Raw genomic sequence first — 14,639 nt, 5'->3', positions numbered from 1 at the left:
GTGATGTCCCTGCTGTCCGATAAGCATGAAGTGGGTTATTCACTACTGAAAGAGCAACTTAAAATACTTCAAGTTTACTCTGAATTAAGAACAAACCTCTGTTCATTTACCTATTACAATAGGTAATACCCAGCAGGTAAGCTAGAACAACTTGCTTGTCTATTCTTTAAATTTACTGTTTGTCACCATTCCCAAAATGGCTGACTGTCTGCAGCCTTCCAGTATGAAAAGAACAGAATTTGGCTAAACAAACGAAGACTGCATATTGCAATTTCTCTCACTGTTCATGCTGTTTTCTCAGTCCTGGAACAGTACCAGTGAGACTAATTAGATAATCTGTAGCTGACTTTTTTTTTTTTCAGGGGTGGAGGATTGGAAGAATTGTGGGGAAGCTTTTTTTGTACAGTTTCTGTTCTACTTTCCATGCTATTCAAAATAGCTTTGACTTAAACCTGTTTGTGCTAGTGCATAGACTATTGAATATCATTATGGGAAAGGTGGGATTGCTATTTTTAGAAGTGCATGAGAGGTTTGGAAAGCTAAGTTAACTGGAATAGTAGATGACTGCGTGAAGAGATGGATTATACATCTAAGCAACAAGACGACACCTTAAACTAAACTTACCAGAAGGATGTGTAACAGCTGTTTAAGCTAGCAAAGATGAGACTAGCATATTTCTCACATTGCTATAAATACCAACTGTGTTTAGTGAAAAAAAACAGTGATGACATTTTATTCACTTTGAAATCTTTCAGTTGTTTTGAGTTTAGGATTCTTTATCCTTATTTTTTGCATAGTAGAATCTCTACACAAATTAACTATTTTAATAAAGTTCAAATTTTTAAAGGAGAAGCTGGTGCTTTTCCTACCTTGAAGTCTGTTGCTGAGCAAATCCATTATTTTTCAGGCACAGCGCTTATGCAAACGATGTGGTCAGGCCTGGAGAGCTGCAACTTTGGAAGGATGGAAATTGTACCATGATCCTAACATAAATGGAGGTATCTACTTCAAAGTGCATTTGAGACAGATGTAAAAACAGGGCAGAGGGCTTTCTCTTAATATCTGTGTGTGGCAAAGAGAAATAGCTTTCTTTTCACCTTAAGAACCTTTTTTGTATCTTTAATGTTTTATCATGTCTGTTGAACATGTAAACATATAAAAACAAATATTTTAGTTGAAGGTATGAATTCACTGAATTCACTTAACGTGCTAAAGTCACTTTCTTTCTGAAAATCAAGCATAATCACTAGGAAATAGATGTCTCAGAGTTCCAGACAGATCTTCTCCACCTCCATATAATATTTCAGTCTGTATTTTCTCAACATCTGAATTGTGCCACCTAGCAAACATTTTGTTGCTTACAGGCTCCAAAGTTGGACTCTATATCCAGCTTCAGAAAGGTATAGTAGGACTAGAGTTCAGCAAGTGTAAATGCAGGAAAAAGAAGTGCTTTTAAAATATTTGAAAATTGTTAAATTACCTTTCTCCTTGGTTCTGAGGTTCCTTGCACACGGTCCTATTTATAACACAATACCTTCCTTCTCTTTATGCTCAGGACATGCAGGATTTAGAAAAATTTAAGAACGTGTCTAAGCATTGTACATAGCCAGGTCTGGAAGGCATATTGGTTTCCTACTTTTCAAATCCTGATAGCCTGTTACTTTTATCTGCATGCTTCACCAGTGTCTTAGCCTTGTTTTGAGTGTACCTACCTAACCTGCTGTTATGTGGGGTTTTATTTCATGATGCATACCCTTATGCAGATGCATACAGAATAGCAGCACTGAAGCAGTGACATTTTTTAGAAGTTTGTATTCCTTAAGATATAAAAATTCTTTTTCTCCTTAATTTTGTGTTTTCTGAATGTAAACATTGTAGATATGTTGTGGTCAAAAACATTATTTTCTTCAAAGCTAGTTAGCAGCTAAGCTTTCAAAATCCTGTAACTTTAAGATGTGCATTTACCAAGCTTCCTGGAAAAGCCACCTTGTGGTCCAGTCGAAAGCAACAAAATGCTTTGGGAAGCGTTCCAAAGGGATTGAAATTGGGTTAATAACAGAAAATACGCTTTACCTTGTTACTGGTTTCTCTTTTTTTAATAGCACCTTTCTCTTTTTTTTTTTCCCCCCTTTTAATTATCCTTTGCATGTAGGGAAAGAGCTGGAGCCTGTTCAAGGGAATCCATACAGGTGCATTTGGAAAGTAAGTTGTTGGCGTATGGCTGAAGAGGTAAGACAATGCTGATTTGCTTGATATTAATATATAAATTTGAACTTTTCTGAACTCTGTAATAGGATTTTAAGTAAACCTAACTCCTCTGTGTTTGCTGCTTATAAGTTTGGCAATTAATGTTTGTAAGACGACTTCTGAAACAACATATTTATGTCTTGTAGTGAGAAATCTACATAATCAGCACCAATTTTTCAGGCTTAGGAAATGTCTGACTTTTTTATTTGGTTGAAAGTGAAACTGCTGACACTGACTTTCATCTTGACTTAATTGAATGGGAAAAGAAAAATGCTGCTTTCTTTCCAGGTCAATATAAATTTTTCACATAAGTTACAAGGGGATGCTAGTGAAGGGGGAGTCACTTGCTATTCTTATTTTGGCTCCTGATGTGTCCTGTGATTTTCCAGCTTTTCTTGGAAACTGTTAGATGGAACATTTTGTAATGGATTAATCTCTAATAAAATGTAAAGTGACTAGAAAACTTATATGCTTTGTAATTGAAAGTTATATTTTTCTACTGTTTATTTTAGGAGCAGTTTAATAGATATGAGAGAGCAATCTATGCAGCACTGAGTGGAAACCTCAAACAGGTATATCAGGCCTCATAGTTAAGCGGTGTTTGGTAGTTGTATGTTTTGTTTCTCATATGGGACAGTGATATCAGAAATACTGCAATTACTGGTTATTGTACTTTTAAAGATCTAATAAACAGGACAATAGCAAACATTGCTGCTTTAGTAGACAAGTTCTTTGTAGGATTGACGTGCCTTAATTAAATATACGTTAGACTCGGTATTATTCCTGCTGACTTTCAGTACAAACAGTTCTAATGTTGTTTTAGTTCCTTTCTAGTTCAGTATTATTTAAGAGCTTATATAGTCACTTCCCTGCTCATGCACAGTGTTCTTACAGATGAGTTGGTGTATCCAAAGATTATTCTGTACCTGAATTCCATTATCAATAGGTTTTATACTCTGTATGATGCTCACTTTTTAGTTTTCTCTTTTTATTAGTTTTAATCCTTCAGATGTTTTTGTGCTCTCCCACTCCTAACTACTGATTTTTAATTTATTTTTTTATTTTTAAGAACAATAAGGAATGTTGCAGACTATCATAAAAGTTTCCTTGCTGTTACAGTAATCCATGGTAAGCTCCTACTTGAGGAGCTTGATTTCCGCCCCCCCCCCCCCCCCCCCCCCCCCCCCGTCTTGGTATGATGTAGTAGAAATAAAGATAATTCAGAAAATAAAAAGAGGGGGAATAGGGAATGTTTTCAGGTTTTATTCATTGAAGTTTAAAATTAGCTCTTTTACAGGAAAAAAGGCATTGTAAAATTATACAGACTTACAGAACAGAAGATACTTACCTTCCTGTGACAGAACAGAGAGACATTTAATGAAATTAAATTTCAGTAATTTCAGTAAAACTCAGTAATTTTACAATTACTGTAAGAGAGAAGTGTTTCATGAAATGCAGTGGTTTTTCTGGAGCTTGCCCTAGGGTTTCAGTGCTGAAAGAGCCTAGCAAGATTCAGAGAAGAACCGGATATAAAATTCTTTATATCACCACAGCAGCAGTACTCCCTTCCTCCTACCTTTCACAGCTCACTACTGAACTGAGACTTGTGCAACCATGACATAAACCAGTAAGGCAAAGTGATCCTTCTGAAAAGTGATCAGGCAGAAAAGTGGATAGTCTTCATCTGGATTGGTTTTCTGAGGTGGTACACAAGAGGGGGAATGGTGTTGGAGTGGTGCTGCCTCTGGAAGGAGGATAGGATGGTTTCTGTTGACTACCTTTGATATAAAATAATCAAGGAACTAGAGCTTTATTCAGTGAAAGGATTTTTTGTATCCTGCTTTGATGAAGGAAAGGCTGCTGTGGTTATTAGTCTGCTTTGGTGCCCAGAAATCTGATCCTAAATTACAGTTGCTCTGTTTGGATTCTGATAGTTCTCCATCTCTTGATAATTTTTGCTCTGTTTTTTTAATATGTAGCTTCTTCCAGTTTGTGATACCTGGGAAGATACTGTTTGGGCATATTTCAGAGTCATGGTGGACACTCTTGTTGAGCAGGAAATACGAACCTCAGTAATAACTGCAGAGGAGATGGAAGAGCTCCCTAGAGATTATTTAGAAACAAAGTAAGTTTTAAGTAAAATTATGCTCCTACACTCAACAAAGGATCCTGTATGATCTGTTTGGAATATTCAAGGTAATGTTTTTTGCCTTTTCTCTCCTACTTTGAAGCTGGACTTCAGAAAAAGTTTTTGAAGAACTTCAGGCAACAGACAAAAAGGTACATGTTAACTACAGTGTTTCTCCTCACTGTTTACCATTTTTTACTATTCCCTAGGTTCTACTTTTACTACACTATTTAACGAAATGCTCAAATTGCACAGTGACTGATTTATTCTAGGTTTTCTACTTCTGTAATGTGTAATTTCTCAATTCAAATAGATTTTTCTATATGCTGCCACCTTTTAATGATAAAAAAGATACAGGTTTTGTCTTGCCCCATATCTGCCAAACTAGCGGGGTGTGCTAAAGAAACAGCTGACTGTCAAGTGTTGTCAGACATACAAAGCAGACAGAGTAAATCAACTGTTTAACACTTTGATAAAATGTGCAAAGATAGATTACATACTGTTTCTTTGTAGGCAGTTTCAGTTTTCTTTATAGGAGGTTTGTGTGCATATTTCAAAACAGGCCTTTCAAAATCTAAAGGCATATTTGCTTAACCTGTGTTTTTTTGTTACTTTCAACACCCAGGGTGCTTATTCCATTTAAGATGGAGTATATAACTTATATGTTAATTTTGTAAACATTAAATTGAAACTGCACTTACTGTTATTTGATGAAATAGACATATAGCATTTATCACATTGCTAAGACAAAGACATGTTGAAAGACAGCTTACAGATTGATGCAGTTAGGCACAGATACACCCAGCTGCCTTTGCCTTTCTAGTGCAGTCCTCACCATATAGCAACTTTACAGGTGCATTTGAATTGCATTTCATGCATTAACTCCTCTACCGGAAAAAAAGTCTCCTCCCCAAGTAAGTTTCGCAAGCCTTTTCTTTAAGGATTTATACACATTATTGTTTCTTCTGTGACTTTGTAGAATCTATTCTCTGGAACATCGTTATTTGTTCTCCTCTTCAGAGCAAAAAGCCCTTAGTCTTGGATCTCTTCCATGAAAGTATTAACTCCACAGATCTATATTCTGGTTCTTTCTTTCAGTTTGTCGATATTCTTGTAATTTGACATTGAGCTAGCAAGTGCCTTTTCTCCTGCTGTTTATGCAGAATACCCTTTGAAATAGGATAGCTTTTTTCCCTAAGGAGGAACCTTTGCTTTATTTATAAGTTTGCTTTCTTTATACATTATGCTATAAGATTTTATTCGAAGTTTGAACTTTCTTTTTCTTTCCCCAGAGGGTTATAGAGGAGAATCAAGAACACTATCATGTGATTCAGAAATTCATTATACTGGGAGATGTGGATGGTGAGCTTTTCTCTGAGTAATTTTTAAATGTCAACTGACTACATTATTTCTAGTGACCTTTCCAGAAACTTATGTGTGAATGGATTTTAGAGGCACACAGTAGGCAAACTCCACCTAAAAGCTAAGCTGCTTCTTTAATCAAGAACTGTAGGGACTTTCTGCAGTTTGACATACAAGGTAGTTTTCAAAGAAGTCATGAAATCGTGTAAATGTGTCAGAATATATGTAAGACTATTGCTGTAACTTTTCTGAGAAATGACAAAATACATACGGCAGATATTTAAGCAAAACTGCTAAATCTTTCCAAAACTGTTGCTGCTCTGTTTTGTTTGTCTTTTGAGGCTATATTACATTTGTTGAATAAATGCATAATTTTGAAATATTTCTGAGGTGTTTTTTCCCCGTGATATGGCTAATATCAACTTTTCCTTGGTGGCTATAGGTTTGATGGAAGAATTCAGCAGATGGCTTTCCAAAGACAGAAGTGTGCTCCCAGGACACCTCCTTCGTTTCATGACACATCTTATTCTGTTTTTCCGCACTTTGGGTCTGCAGACTAAGGTAAGTTCAGTTGTAGTTGAATTGTTGTCATAGCAATAGCTAGTCTTTGAAGTAGAAAAGCTTGTGTGTAAATATATAAACTACATGCAGTGACGGTAAATTGCTACCAGGCTGATGAGGAGGTGCATGCTTAAATAGTATATCTGTTGATCTTGGAGCCTAAATACAACAGTCAAAATCAGAAACGAGCATCCTCCTCCCCTCCAGTTCAGCTTGAAAATTATTTTTTGAGGATGGTGGATCCTACTCATAAGCCCTTTATTGAGAAGGACCTGACTCAAACTTCAATGGTAGGCTTATTCATAGCAGCCAAGATGCTTTGAATATGAACCGATCTTATACAGAGTCCTTGGAATTGTACCTATTGCTGTAAGCTCATAAATGTTTTTGCTTGAGGTAATTGGTACTAGCTGAAACTTTCATATTTTCTCAAAATATATACTAAGTATAGCCTACTAGCTACCTAGCCTATTTATGCTAAATATGCAGATGGGTCACACAGGTGTAATTACTCTTTTCTGAGGCAATCACAAGTAATTAGAAGCTCTCCTTTTCTACTATTTTAAAATTTAGAAGCACTTATGTATCAAATACGTTTCTGAATGTAACCTATTTTGGCAAAAGACAAATGTGTGTTTTCATTAGATGATTTAAATACAGCTCTGAGTTATGTTTTTTCATGCATCTAATCATTGCTTCATTCCCTTGTTAAAATTTATTTTGAAGGCAGTTAAGATTTAGCTAATTAAGAGGAACTTGTGTGTGTGTGTGTGTGTGTACGTACGTACGTACGTACACATTTTTTAGCCAGACTCAAAATTTGCTAGAGTAGGTCTTTAAGCTAAAGTATGGTAAGACTAGTCATTAGCATATGTTTAACAGAGGGGACAAAGAAGGTGCAATTTCCTACATAACTTCCATTGTGGGATTGCAAGCAACTGTTGATTACTGCCTCCATGGTTTTGGAGTAGGTGAATTTACTGGAAGATTACTCGATCAACCCTCAGTAGACCTCAGAGGGAAGAGGCAGTTTGCAAGCTTTTATGATGTTCCTTATTTGATGTTTGAGTACAATTCATAGATGAAGATCTCTAATTTCATTTACACATACGAAACTAAAATTATAGTTCTTCACAGTAACAAACACTTGAGTCGTAGCTAAAGCAGTCTCAAGTGCTCGGACTATACTTTGGTTGTTTAGTATAGGCTATTACAGATGAGCCAGGTGATATTTATTACCTGTACAGGAGAAGATTAGAACCTTCTATAATACAACAGTGCGTGTAGCACACTGCAATAGTCATCTGTTCACCTGACATTTTATTTATTAATTTAAAAAAAAAAAAAGGTAAAATGGAAAGACTTGAAAAAAATTTTAAAAGTAACTTTGCAGTTAGACCAAAAACTATATTATCCAGTTGCTGAAAAAGAAAATCCTTGGAACACTAAATCTTTGAATCAGAAGACTTATTTTTTTTATTCGTTCTCCAAGAGAAACAGTTCTTCCAGCTGAGCCTGTTTGAATGTGTAAATTAACTGAAGCAAGGATAAGCAAATAACCTTGTGTCTGTGTAATAGTGATACCCTGTAAAGTATCTTTTTTTTTTTCTTGTGCCACATTATCTGATTTAAAAATGAATTTTTATTTGTTTGCAATAAGGAGGAAGTTTCTGTTGAAGTCCTAAAGACATACATTCAGGTAAGCTTTCAAAAATATAGTTTGCTTTCTCTAGTGTAATTTAGACATAAAGGGGGAAGAAAAGAAGGCTTAAGGTTACAGGATGGAAAGAGCTGTGACGCAGTTAATGGTCTCTTGCGAAGAGATACATGGAAGCTTGCCTAATATGCAGAGTTTCTGTCAGCAGTGCTTGAATAAGAGACAGTTTTATTGATCCTTGTTTAGAAGCTGAGAAGTGGAATCTTCCTGTATCAGAAGAAAATAATCAAAAATCTGTTACACACTGATGGTTTTACATAAAACATGTTTTTACAGAAGTGTAAAGACGTGTTTTTACAGAAGTGTAAACACATGTGTTTACACAGAGCAATATAGTATGTTTTTCTAAATATTTGCTTCTTATTCTGCAGCGGATGGTATCTGAGAAGCACACAGATTTAATAGCATTTTATGTTAGCCACTTGCCCCCAGAGCTAGCTGTTGCTCAGTATGCTTTATTTCTCGAAGATGTTATTGAAAGTGATCAACGCCACCACTGCCTTGAATTAGCAAAAGATGCAGGTGAGATATGCTGATATTCCAGTTATCGTTTTATATGCTGGATTATTTTGTGTTTCAGTAGTTTTTAATGCAAGACCTAGCTATGAAGATGATAATGTTTCCTTCCTGTGTCTCTTCATTTTTCAATTAAATAAAATTAATTTGCTGATCACTTCTTCAAGTAGGTATATTGTGGTTTTTAACTAACCTGGAATTGCAATTCTTTTTCTGAATTAAACTAAATATCACTTTTGCTTCTGGATTATGTCCAAACACAGCAGGAAGTAAATGCCAGCTGCCTGCCTCAAGCTGAAGCTCTGAAGCTTGACATGATCATATTATTTCAGAAAACAAATTATAAAAATACATACCTGTTTGTGCATTTAGGAAGGTTATGAGTATCTTGATTTTTTTTTTTTTTGTCCTATTTATAGTGCTCTTTCTTAGCCATGTTGGGTTGCTTGCATTAATTGTAAGCTTGCTTCCAGGCCCACACATCAAACTAAAAGGGACTACAGTGAAGCAGCACACTGTCCATTGTTTGACAATGCCTCTGTGCCACTCAAAATTCACAAAGAGATAGATTTACTGCAGACTTCAGTGTCTGACTTTTCTTCGATCATTTTTTAGTCGTTTTCTTTTAAAAACTTGGATAAGGTTCCAAAAAAAAAAACCACCCTCCTTCAGCATCTGTAAAAGAACTATTCTGAGCTTTTCCTGGTACATCCCTGTCAAATCATAGTCTTGCCGTCAGATTTGTAGGAATCGGTGGTCTTAGCAAATATATCTATATGCTGGTCCCCAGCACAGACTGGAAAACTTGTTAGTTGTCTTATTCTTTTTTCCCATGTCTGGGTTCTCTGTTATCTCAAATATCATTCTTCTAAAATACCTGCAATAAATTACGTATCTCAAAAGCTTATAATTTAGTCTGACAATGCGAGTGTGAACAGACTGATGAGAATTACTGGTAGTAAGGAATAAGATCAACAATTGGAGTCTGAAATCCATTTTGTGGCAAGTTTGAATTCATGATCGCTCTTACATAGTTCTCTTCTAACCCAGGTCTGGATGTTGCGACCATAACAAAAACTGTTGTTGAAAACATCCGCAAGAAGGATGCTGGTGAATTCAGTCACCATGACCATATGTTAGATATGGGCACAACGGAGGTGAGTGTACTTTGTAGGCAGATAGTCCAGTTTGCGATCAACTACAGAGTCTTTTACCATATATGATCCATATTTCTCTTTCAACAATGCTGAAAATTGCCTTGAAAAATCCTGTGAGGGAAATGCACTTTCCATGTGACCAAGTGAGGAGTTGAATTGGACGAATTCATAATTTCTGTTTCTACATCTCCTTCATATTCTGGGCTGTGGTGTATGTTGCTCAGCAGCATGTCTGTATGCAAACAGTAAGTGGAGATAAAGCCCATGAAATTACTATAACAAAATCTGTTGTAGCTGAGAGCAGGGTATTATTGTAGCTTCTAAGAATTATGAGGATTAATACTCTGGATCTCAGATGTACCTTATCACATGCTCAGGTGATATTCTAGCTATGACAGACTGCCTTTACTGACAGTTTCCTTGTCATCACTATTGAGTGTCGGTTGGATCCAACTCAGTACTTCAGTGACAATGAGGTACTGTTAATAGCTTGTATTCAAAGTACTATTTAGAAAGCAACTGACAGTTTGCAAACTTGTGGCAATTTTTTGGCTGTTCAGTACAAATTTTAAACTCTAAGCCAAATAGGTAGTTTATCTAATGCAAGAGTTGGAAAACTGGTTGCAGGTTGATGGCACCCCTGAAGATTATAGCAAGGGCTCCATAAATCATGTTTGTACAGTGTATTCATATTAAAGTTTGAGGAAGATGCATGGTAGTCCATAAAAATTTTTGAGACCTGATGTTCATCCATTGGTCTGAATATCTTGCAAATACTTAGAAATTGATTTTTTAATTATTCTAGATTGGAGAGATTGTTTTCTAAGCTTTTGATACTAAAGTTGTGAATAAAGCTATCCTTGTTAGTATGTCGTAATGCTATCCAAATATCTCTAGAAACTTGTGTATTTCATTGACCAGATTTAACCTGTCTAACATCAGCTGTATGCTTGAAATGTTAGTGAATCTATATGTTGTTTTTTACAGGCGGATCGGCTGAAAATAGATGTAATTGATTGGCTCGTATTTGATCCTGCACAGAGGGCGGAAGCACTTAAGCAAAGCAATGCAATCATGAGGAAGTTCTTGGGTACTAAATTTCGCAAATACTGTTGACCTTTTAAATGTTGGTTTTGTTCTTGTTGGCTCTTGGCATTACACTTGATATAACTTTGAACCTAGTCTATTAAAAAGCATTGGTTTGTCAGTTTTTATAAAAATAAAGTATGGAAATTGCAAAGCTGTTGATACTTAGTTCATGTTCTCATAGCATCCAAGAAACATGAAGCTGCAAAAGATGTGTTTGTGAAGATTCCCCAAGACTCTATAGCAGAAATATATAACCAATGGGAAGAACAGGGAATGGATACTCCACTTCCAGCTGAAGATGACAATGCTATACGGGAACATTTATGTATTCGGGCATATTTGGTGAGTTTCAGATATGCTGTATTCCAAGTTATTACTTAGAAATAATGGTGGCTTTGCCTTGGTGGTGAAACTTCAAGTTTTGTCCATTTGATCTAACTTCTGATTCCTGGATGCACTATATCTGTGCATTTAATGACATTCTTGTAATTATGTAAGTCAAAAGACTGTTTCCAATGCAATCCAGGAAGCCCACGAAACCTTTAACGAATGGTTTAAACACATGAACTCAGCTCCACAGAAGCCTTCTTTGTTACCACAAGCAAGTTTCACTGAAAAAGTGGCCCATGAACATAAAGAAAAGAAGTATGAGGTATGTAAAAGTTCAAGTTATTTACTATGAACATGTACATTCTTGCCTAGGAGGTGGTCTTAGTTTAATGAAGCAGAGTATAAGACTGCTAATTCATATTGCTTAAGAACTCTATGATAAATTATTCTGTTTTTATATTGGGGGAGTATGAAACAGTAGAATAGTAATGCCACTGCACAATAAATTCTCGTGTGTTGGGGTTTTTTTTTTGTATGACTCAGCTTTACATATAATATTGTCATGTAGTAGTAAATGTTCATTGTAATGTGTTGATTGTCAGTGTTATTAATAACTCCGAGTACTTGATTTTGCTATTAACTCTTTTTTATTCTTGTATTTGTCACATTTTCTTTTCTAAAAGATGCTGCCATTTTGTTTGTTTTGCCAAAAGTTCTTTTTGCATGTCTAGCCAGTATGAATATACTGTATTCAGTTAATACAAGTATGTGTTTTATAAGCATGGCAGAATAATTGTTTAAAATTATCTTCCTCTGGTGGCTTTGCTTCTGAACAACCTGTCTGACACTCTGGACAGGGAATTAAGCAAGGCTGGAAATAGCTGTTAGCAGCAGGCTTTTAAGTTTTAGCCATTGGCTGAAGATTCTAATTTGAATTGGAGCTGTGCTGGCTGTTGCATGCTAGGTGAAGAGTCTGTCTTAACATAGCCTTGGAAATTATCCTGTTCTGCAGCAGTTTATTTTTTATTTCTTTGCCAGATGGATTATGGTATTTGGAAAGGCCTCTTGGATGCTCTTACAGCTGATGTGAAAGAGAAAATGTACAATGTGTTGCTCTTTGTTGATGGAGGATGGATGGTTGATGTTAGAGAGGTAAAAAGAATTTTTATATCATGGCGCAGACCACAAAGCGCGGATTGTACTCAGTTGTACCTTTGTCACCTTTAGTTTGATGTGCTTCTGCTTAATTCACTCTGGTCTTGCTGTGACCAGTTACAGATTGCTTCCCCTTCGGTTACTGTACAAATCGGCTCTGGCGGTCCAGCCCAGGCTGGTTAGTCCAGTTTTTTGCCTCTGACGCTACTAATTACGTGGTTATGCCAAGGTGCCTTTTAAAGGTAGATGTTCATAATACTAATATGTTATTTTGCTATGGTAAGGATGCCGAGGATGACCCTGAACGAACACACCAGATGATTTTGCTGCGCAAGCTGTGTCTGCCAATGATGTGCTTTTTACTGCACACGGTGTTACACAGTACTGGACAGTATCAGGAGTGCCTGCGACTGGCTGACATGGTTGCTTCTGAGCGACACAAGCTTTATACGGTGAGTTAGTGAGAGCTGCAGGCAGCTTAGCTTCCATTTAAAAGCTCTGTGGGTTGACTGTGGAAGAAGCTTCTATATAGAGAGGAAGACGCCATATGTTCCTTAACATCATAAGTTTCTTTATCTCTTGCCATTCACTGCAGTAATAAAGGGCTTCCTTGTATGCTGACTTAAGGAATCAGACAGTTAACTTTGAAACCCTGAAGATGATGCCAGTCTTCTGACAAGCAGTTCTTCTGAATAGTACAGTTACTAATTTTTGGATTGGGGCTATTGAATTGAATTAAGTTTAATGGTTGGACTCGATGATCTTAAAGGTCTTTTCCAACCTAAACGATTCTAAGTTGAACTGTAGAATTGTAACTGATTTTTTTTTTTTATTACCATTACATTTCAGAACATTGTACTAGCAGGTTTTGTTTTGCAGCACTTCGGTTTACCTAACCTTCTTCCCTTCCACAAGCCTGAAAAACAACCCCAAAAAACTTTATCACTTAAAAAAAAACCCAAACTCAACCAAAAAAACCCACACACACCTAAACCACAACACTCCCCCCCCCTCAAAAAAAAAAAAAAGACCTAAGGATTAGACATCTGAAAAGAAACATCAAGGCCAAGAAAAACACTGTGATGCATTCGCCTGGATTGGCCTAAGATCTCTGCCAGCAATAACAGGAGAATTAAATTTGGCTGTTTAGCAATAATCTCTGTAGTGGTTATGAGACAGAGCTATCTTGAGACTATCTTCAGGTTTTGGATACTACTACTAGCTTCCAGTCCTTTACTAAATGCCTTTCTGAAATGTCAGATGTTCACGCTGTCTTCAATAGAAAGAAAGGGGGAAAAAAATTACAACTTAATTAACCACCATTTACTTTGATATCAGTGCTGTTCATTGCAAATAAATATAACTTCATTATTTTTAATTTTATCTTTCTTAGGTATTTTCAAAAGAAGAACTCCGGAAGCTTCTACAGAAGCTGAGGGAATCTTCTCTGATGCTTCTGGACCAGGATCTTGATCCTTTGGGATATGAAATTCAGTCCTAGGATTTCATGTAGATACTTGCAAAGACTTCTGAACATGGACATTCTGGTTATAAAAAAGAACAAAACCATGACTCGGACAAACTGTTGTGATCTTTCTGGAGAGGGGAAACAACCCTTGGGATTCAATTTCAACTTGAAAAATTCTGACCAACTTCAGAAATGATATTTGTTATATACCCTTTTTCATAATGTTTTTTTTTTTCTAATAAAAGTGCTTCACAAATAGAAAAGGTTTGTTCATTCTAAAATGTCGTTATGTAAATATGGCCATTGTATGAACCTTCATCTCTCTGCTACATGCCAAAGAGCTGCCTGTAGCCTGGAAACGTTACTGGGCAGGAGGAGAATGTGCAAGGGTGCAGCGGAGAGGAAAGCGAGGCTGCGGGAGGACGTATGTGGAAGGCAGGGGAGAAGAAAGCGGACGCAGGGGGCTGGAGGAAAGGAACGTCACCGGAGGAGCGAAGGCGTTGGGCCACGGCCAGCCCTTCGGAAGAGAGAAGGAAGGGCTCGCTTCAGGGCTCGCACCGCACTCGGGGCCAGCCTGTAGCTGCTGAAATGCTGACATGATCCAGAACCGGAGGAAGGGCGGTCGTACCTTGAAACTCCCCAGTTTCAGATCTTGCAATTGACTTAGAAACCCAGTTCTGGCCCGCTTTATGGGTGTAAACACGCGTTTAGCCGCTTTTCCCTCCAGTGCGCAGAGGCCGTGGCTGTAGTGAGGCTCCTTCGCCCAGTCGGTGTCCCCTGACAGCTGACGAAGAACGCGATTCGTGCCACACCCGTACGTGGGTATATTTTTATGTCCATGCTTACAGAAATACCGGCTCCGGTCGGTACCTCGGAGCGAAGGTATGTTCCCGCCCGCCGCTGGACCGG

At 37.1% G+C, this 14,639-nt stretch overlaps 1 protein-coding gene and 1 long non-coding RNA gene across 3 annotated transcripts in view; one reads left to right on the top strand and one right to left on the bottom strand.

Moving 5' to 3' along the window:
- NUP107 (nucleoporin 107) overlaps positions 1–13,809 on the top strand; it is a 31,477-nt gene extending 17,668 nt beyond the window's left edge. For both annotated transcript variants that reach the window (XM_030002978.2, XM_041120526.1), the window contains 16 exons: positions 908–998; positions 2,153–2,229; positions 2,760–2,819; positions 4,227–4,372; positions 4,479–4,527; positions 5,668–5,737; positions 6,180–6,298; positions 7,959–7,997; positions 8,387–8,537; positions 9,582–9,688; positions 10,676–10,778; positions 10,959–11,119; positions 11,304–11,429; positions 12,146–12,259; positions 12,547–12,714; positions 13,656–13,809. In XM_030002978.2, the coding sequence (XP_029858838.1) occupies positions 908–998; positions 2,153–2,229; positions 2,760–2,819; positions 4,227–4,372; positions 4,479–4,527; positions 5,668–5,737; positions 6,180–6,298; positions 7,959–7,997; positions 8,387–8,537; positions 9,582–9,688; positions 10,676–10,778; positions 10,959–11,119; positions 11,304–11,429; positions 12,146–12,259; positions 12,547–12,714; positions 13,656–13,763 (1,689 nt within the window). In that variant the 3' untranslated portion in view covers positions 13,764–13,809. The remainder of the gene's footprint in view (positions 1–907; positions 999–2,152; positions 2,230–2,759; positions 2,820–4,226; positions 4,373–4,478; positions 4,528–5,667; positions 5,738–6,179; positions 6,299–7,958; positions 7,998–8,386; positions 8,538–9,581; positions 9,689–10,675; positions 10,779–10,958; positions 11,120–11,303; positions 11,430–12,145; positions 12,260–12,546; positions 12,715–13,655) is intronic.
- On the bottom strand, positions 12,713–14,570 carry LOC115336277. The gene is made up of 3 exons (XR_003921680.2): positions 14,359–14,570; positions 13,590–13,806; positions 12,713–12,984 (listed from the first exon to the last, which is right to left on the bottom strand). It is a non-coding gene; the product is annotated as an uncharacterized LOC115336277 (long non-coding RNA).
- Between the last annotated feature and the right edge of the window lie 69 nt (positions 14,571–14,639).

The sequence above is a fragment of the Aquila chrysaetos genome, chromosome 26 (assembly GCF_900496995.4).
Source record: "Aquila chrysaetos chrysaetos chromosome 26, bAquChr1.4, whole genome shotgun sequence".
Classification (NCBI taxonomy): Eukaryota; Metazoa; Chordata; class Aves; order Accipitriformes; family Accipitridae; genus Aquila; species Aquila chrysaetos.
Note: the sequence above shows the minus strand (reverse complement) of the source record. Positions and strands in the feature narration are given on the sequence as shown.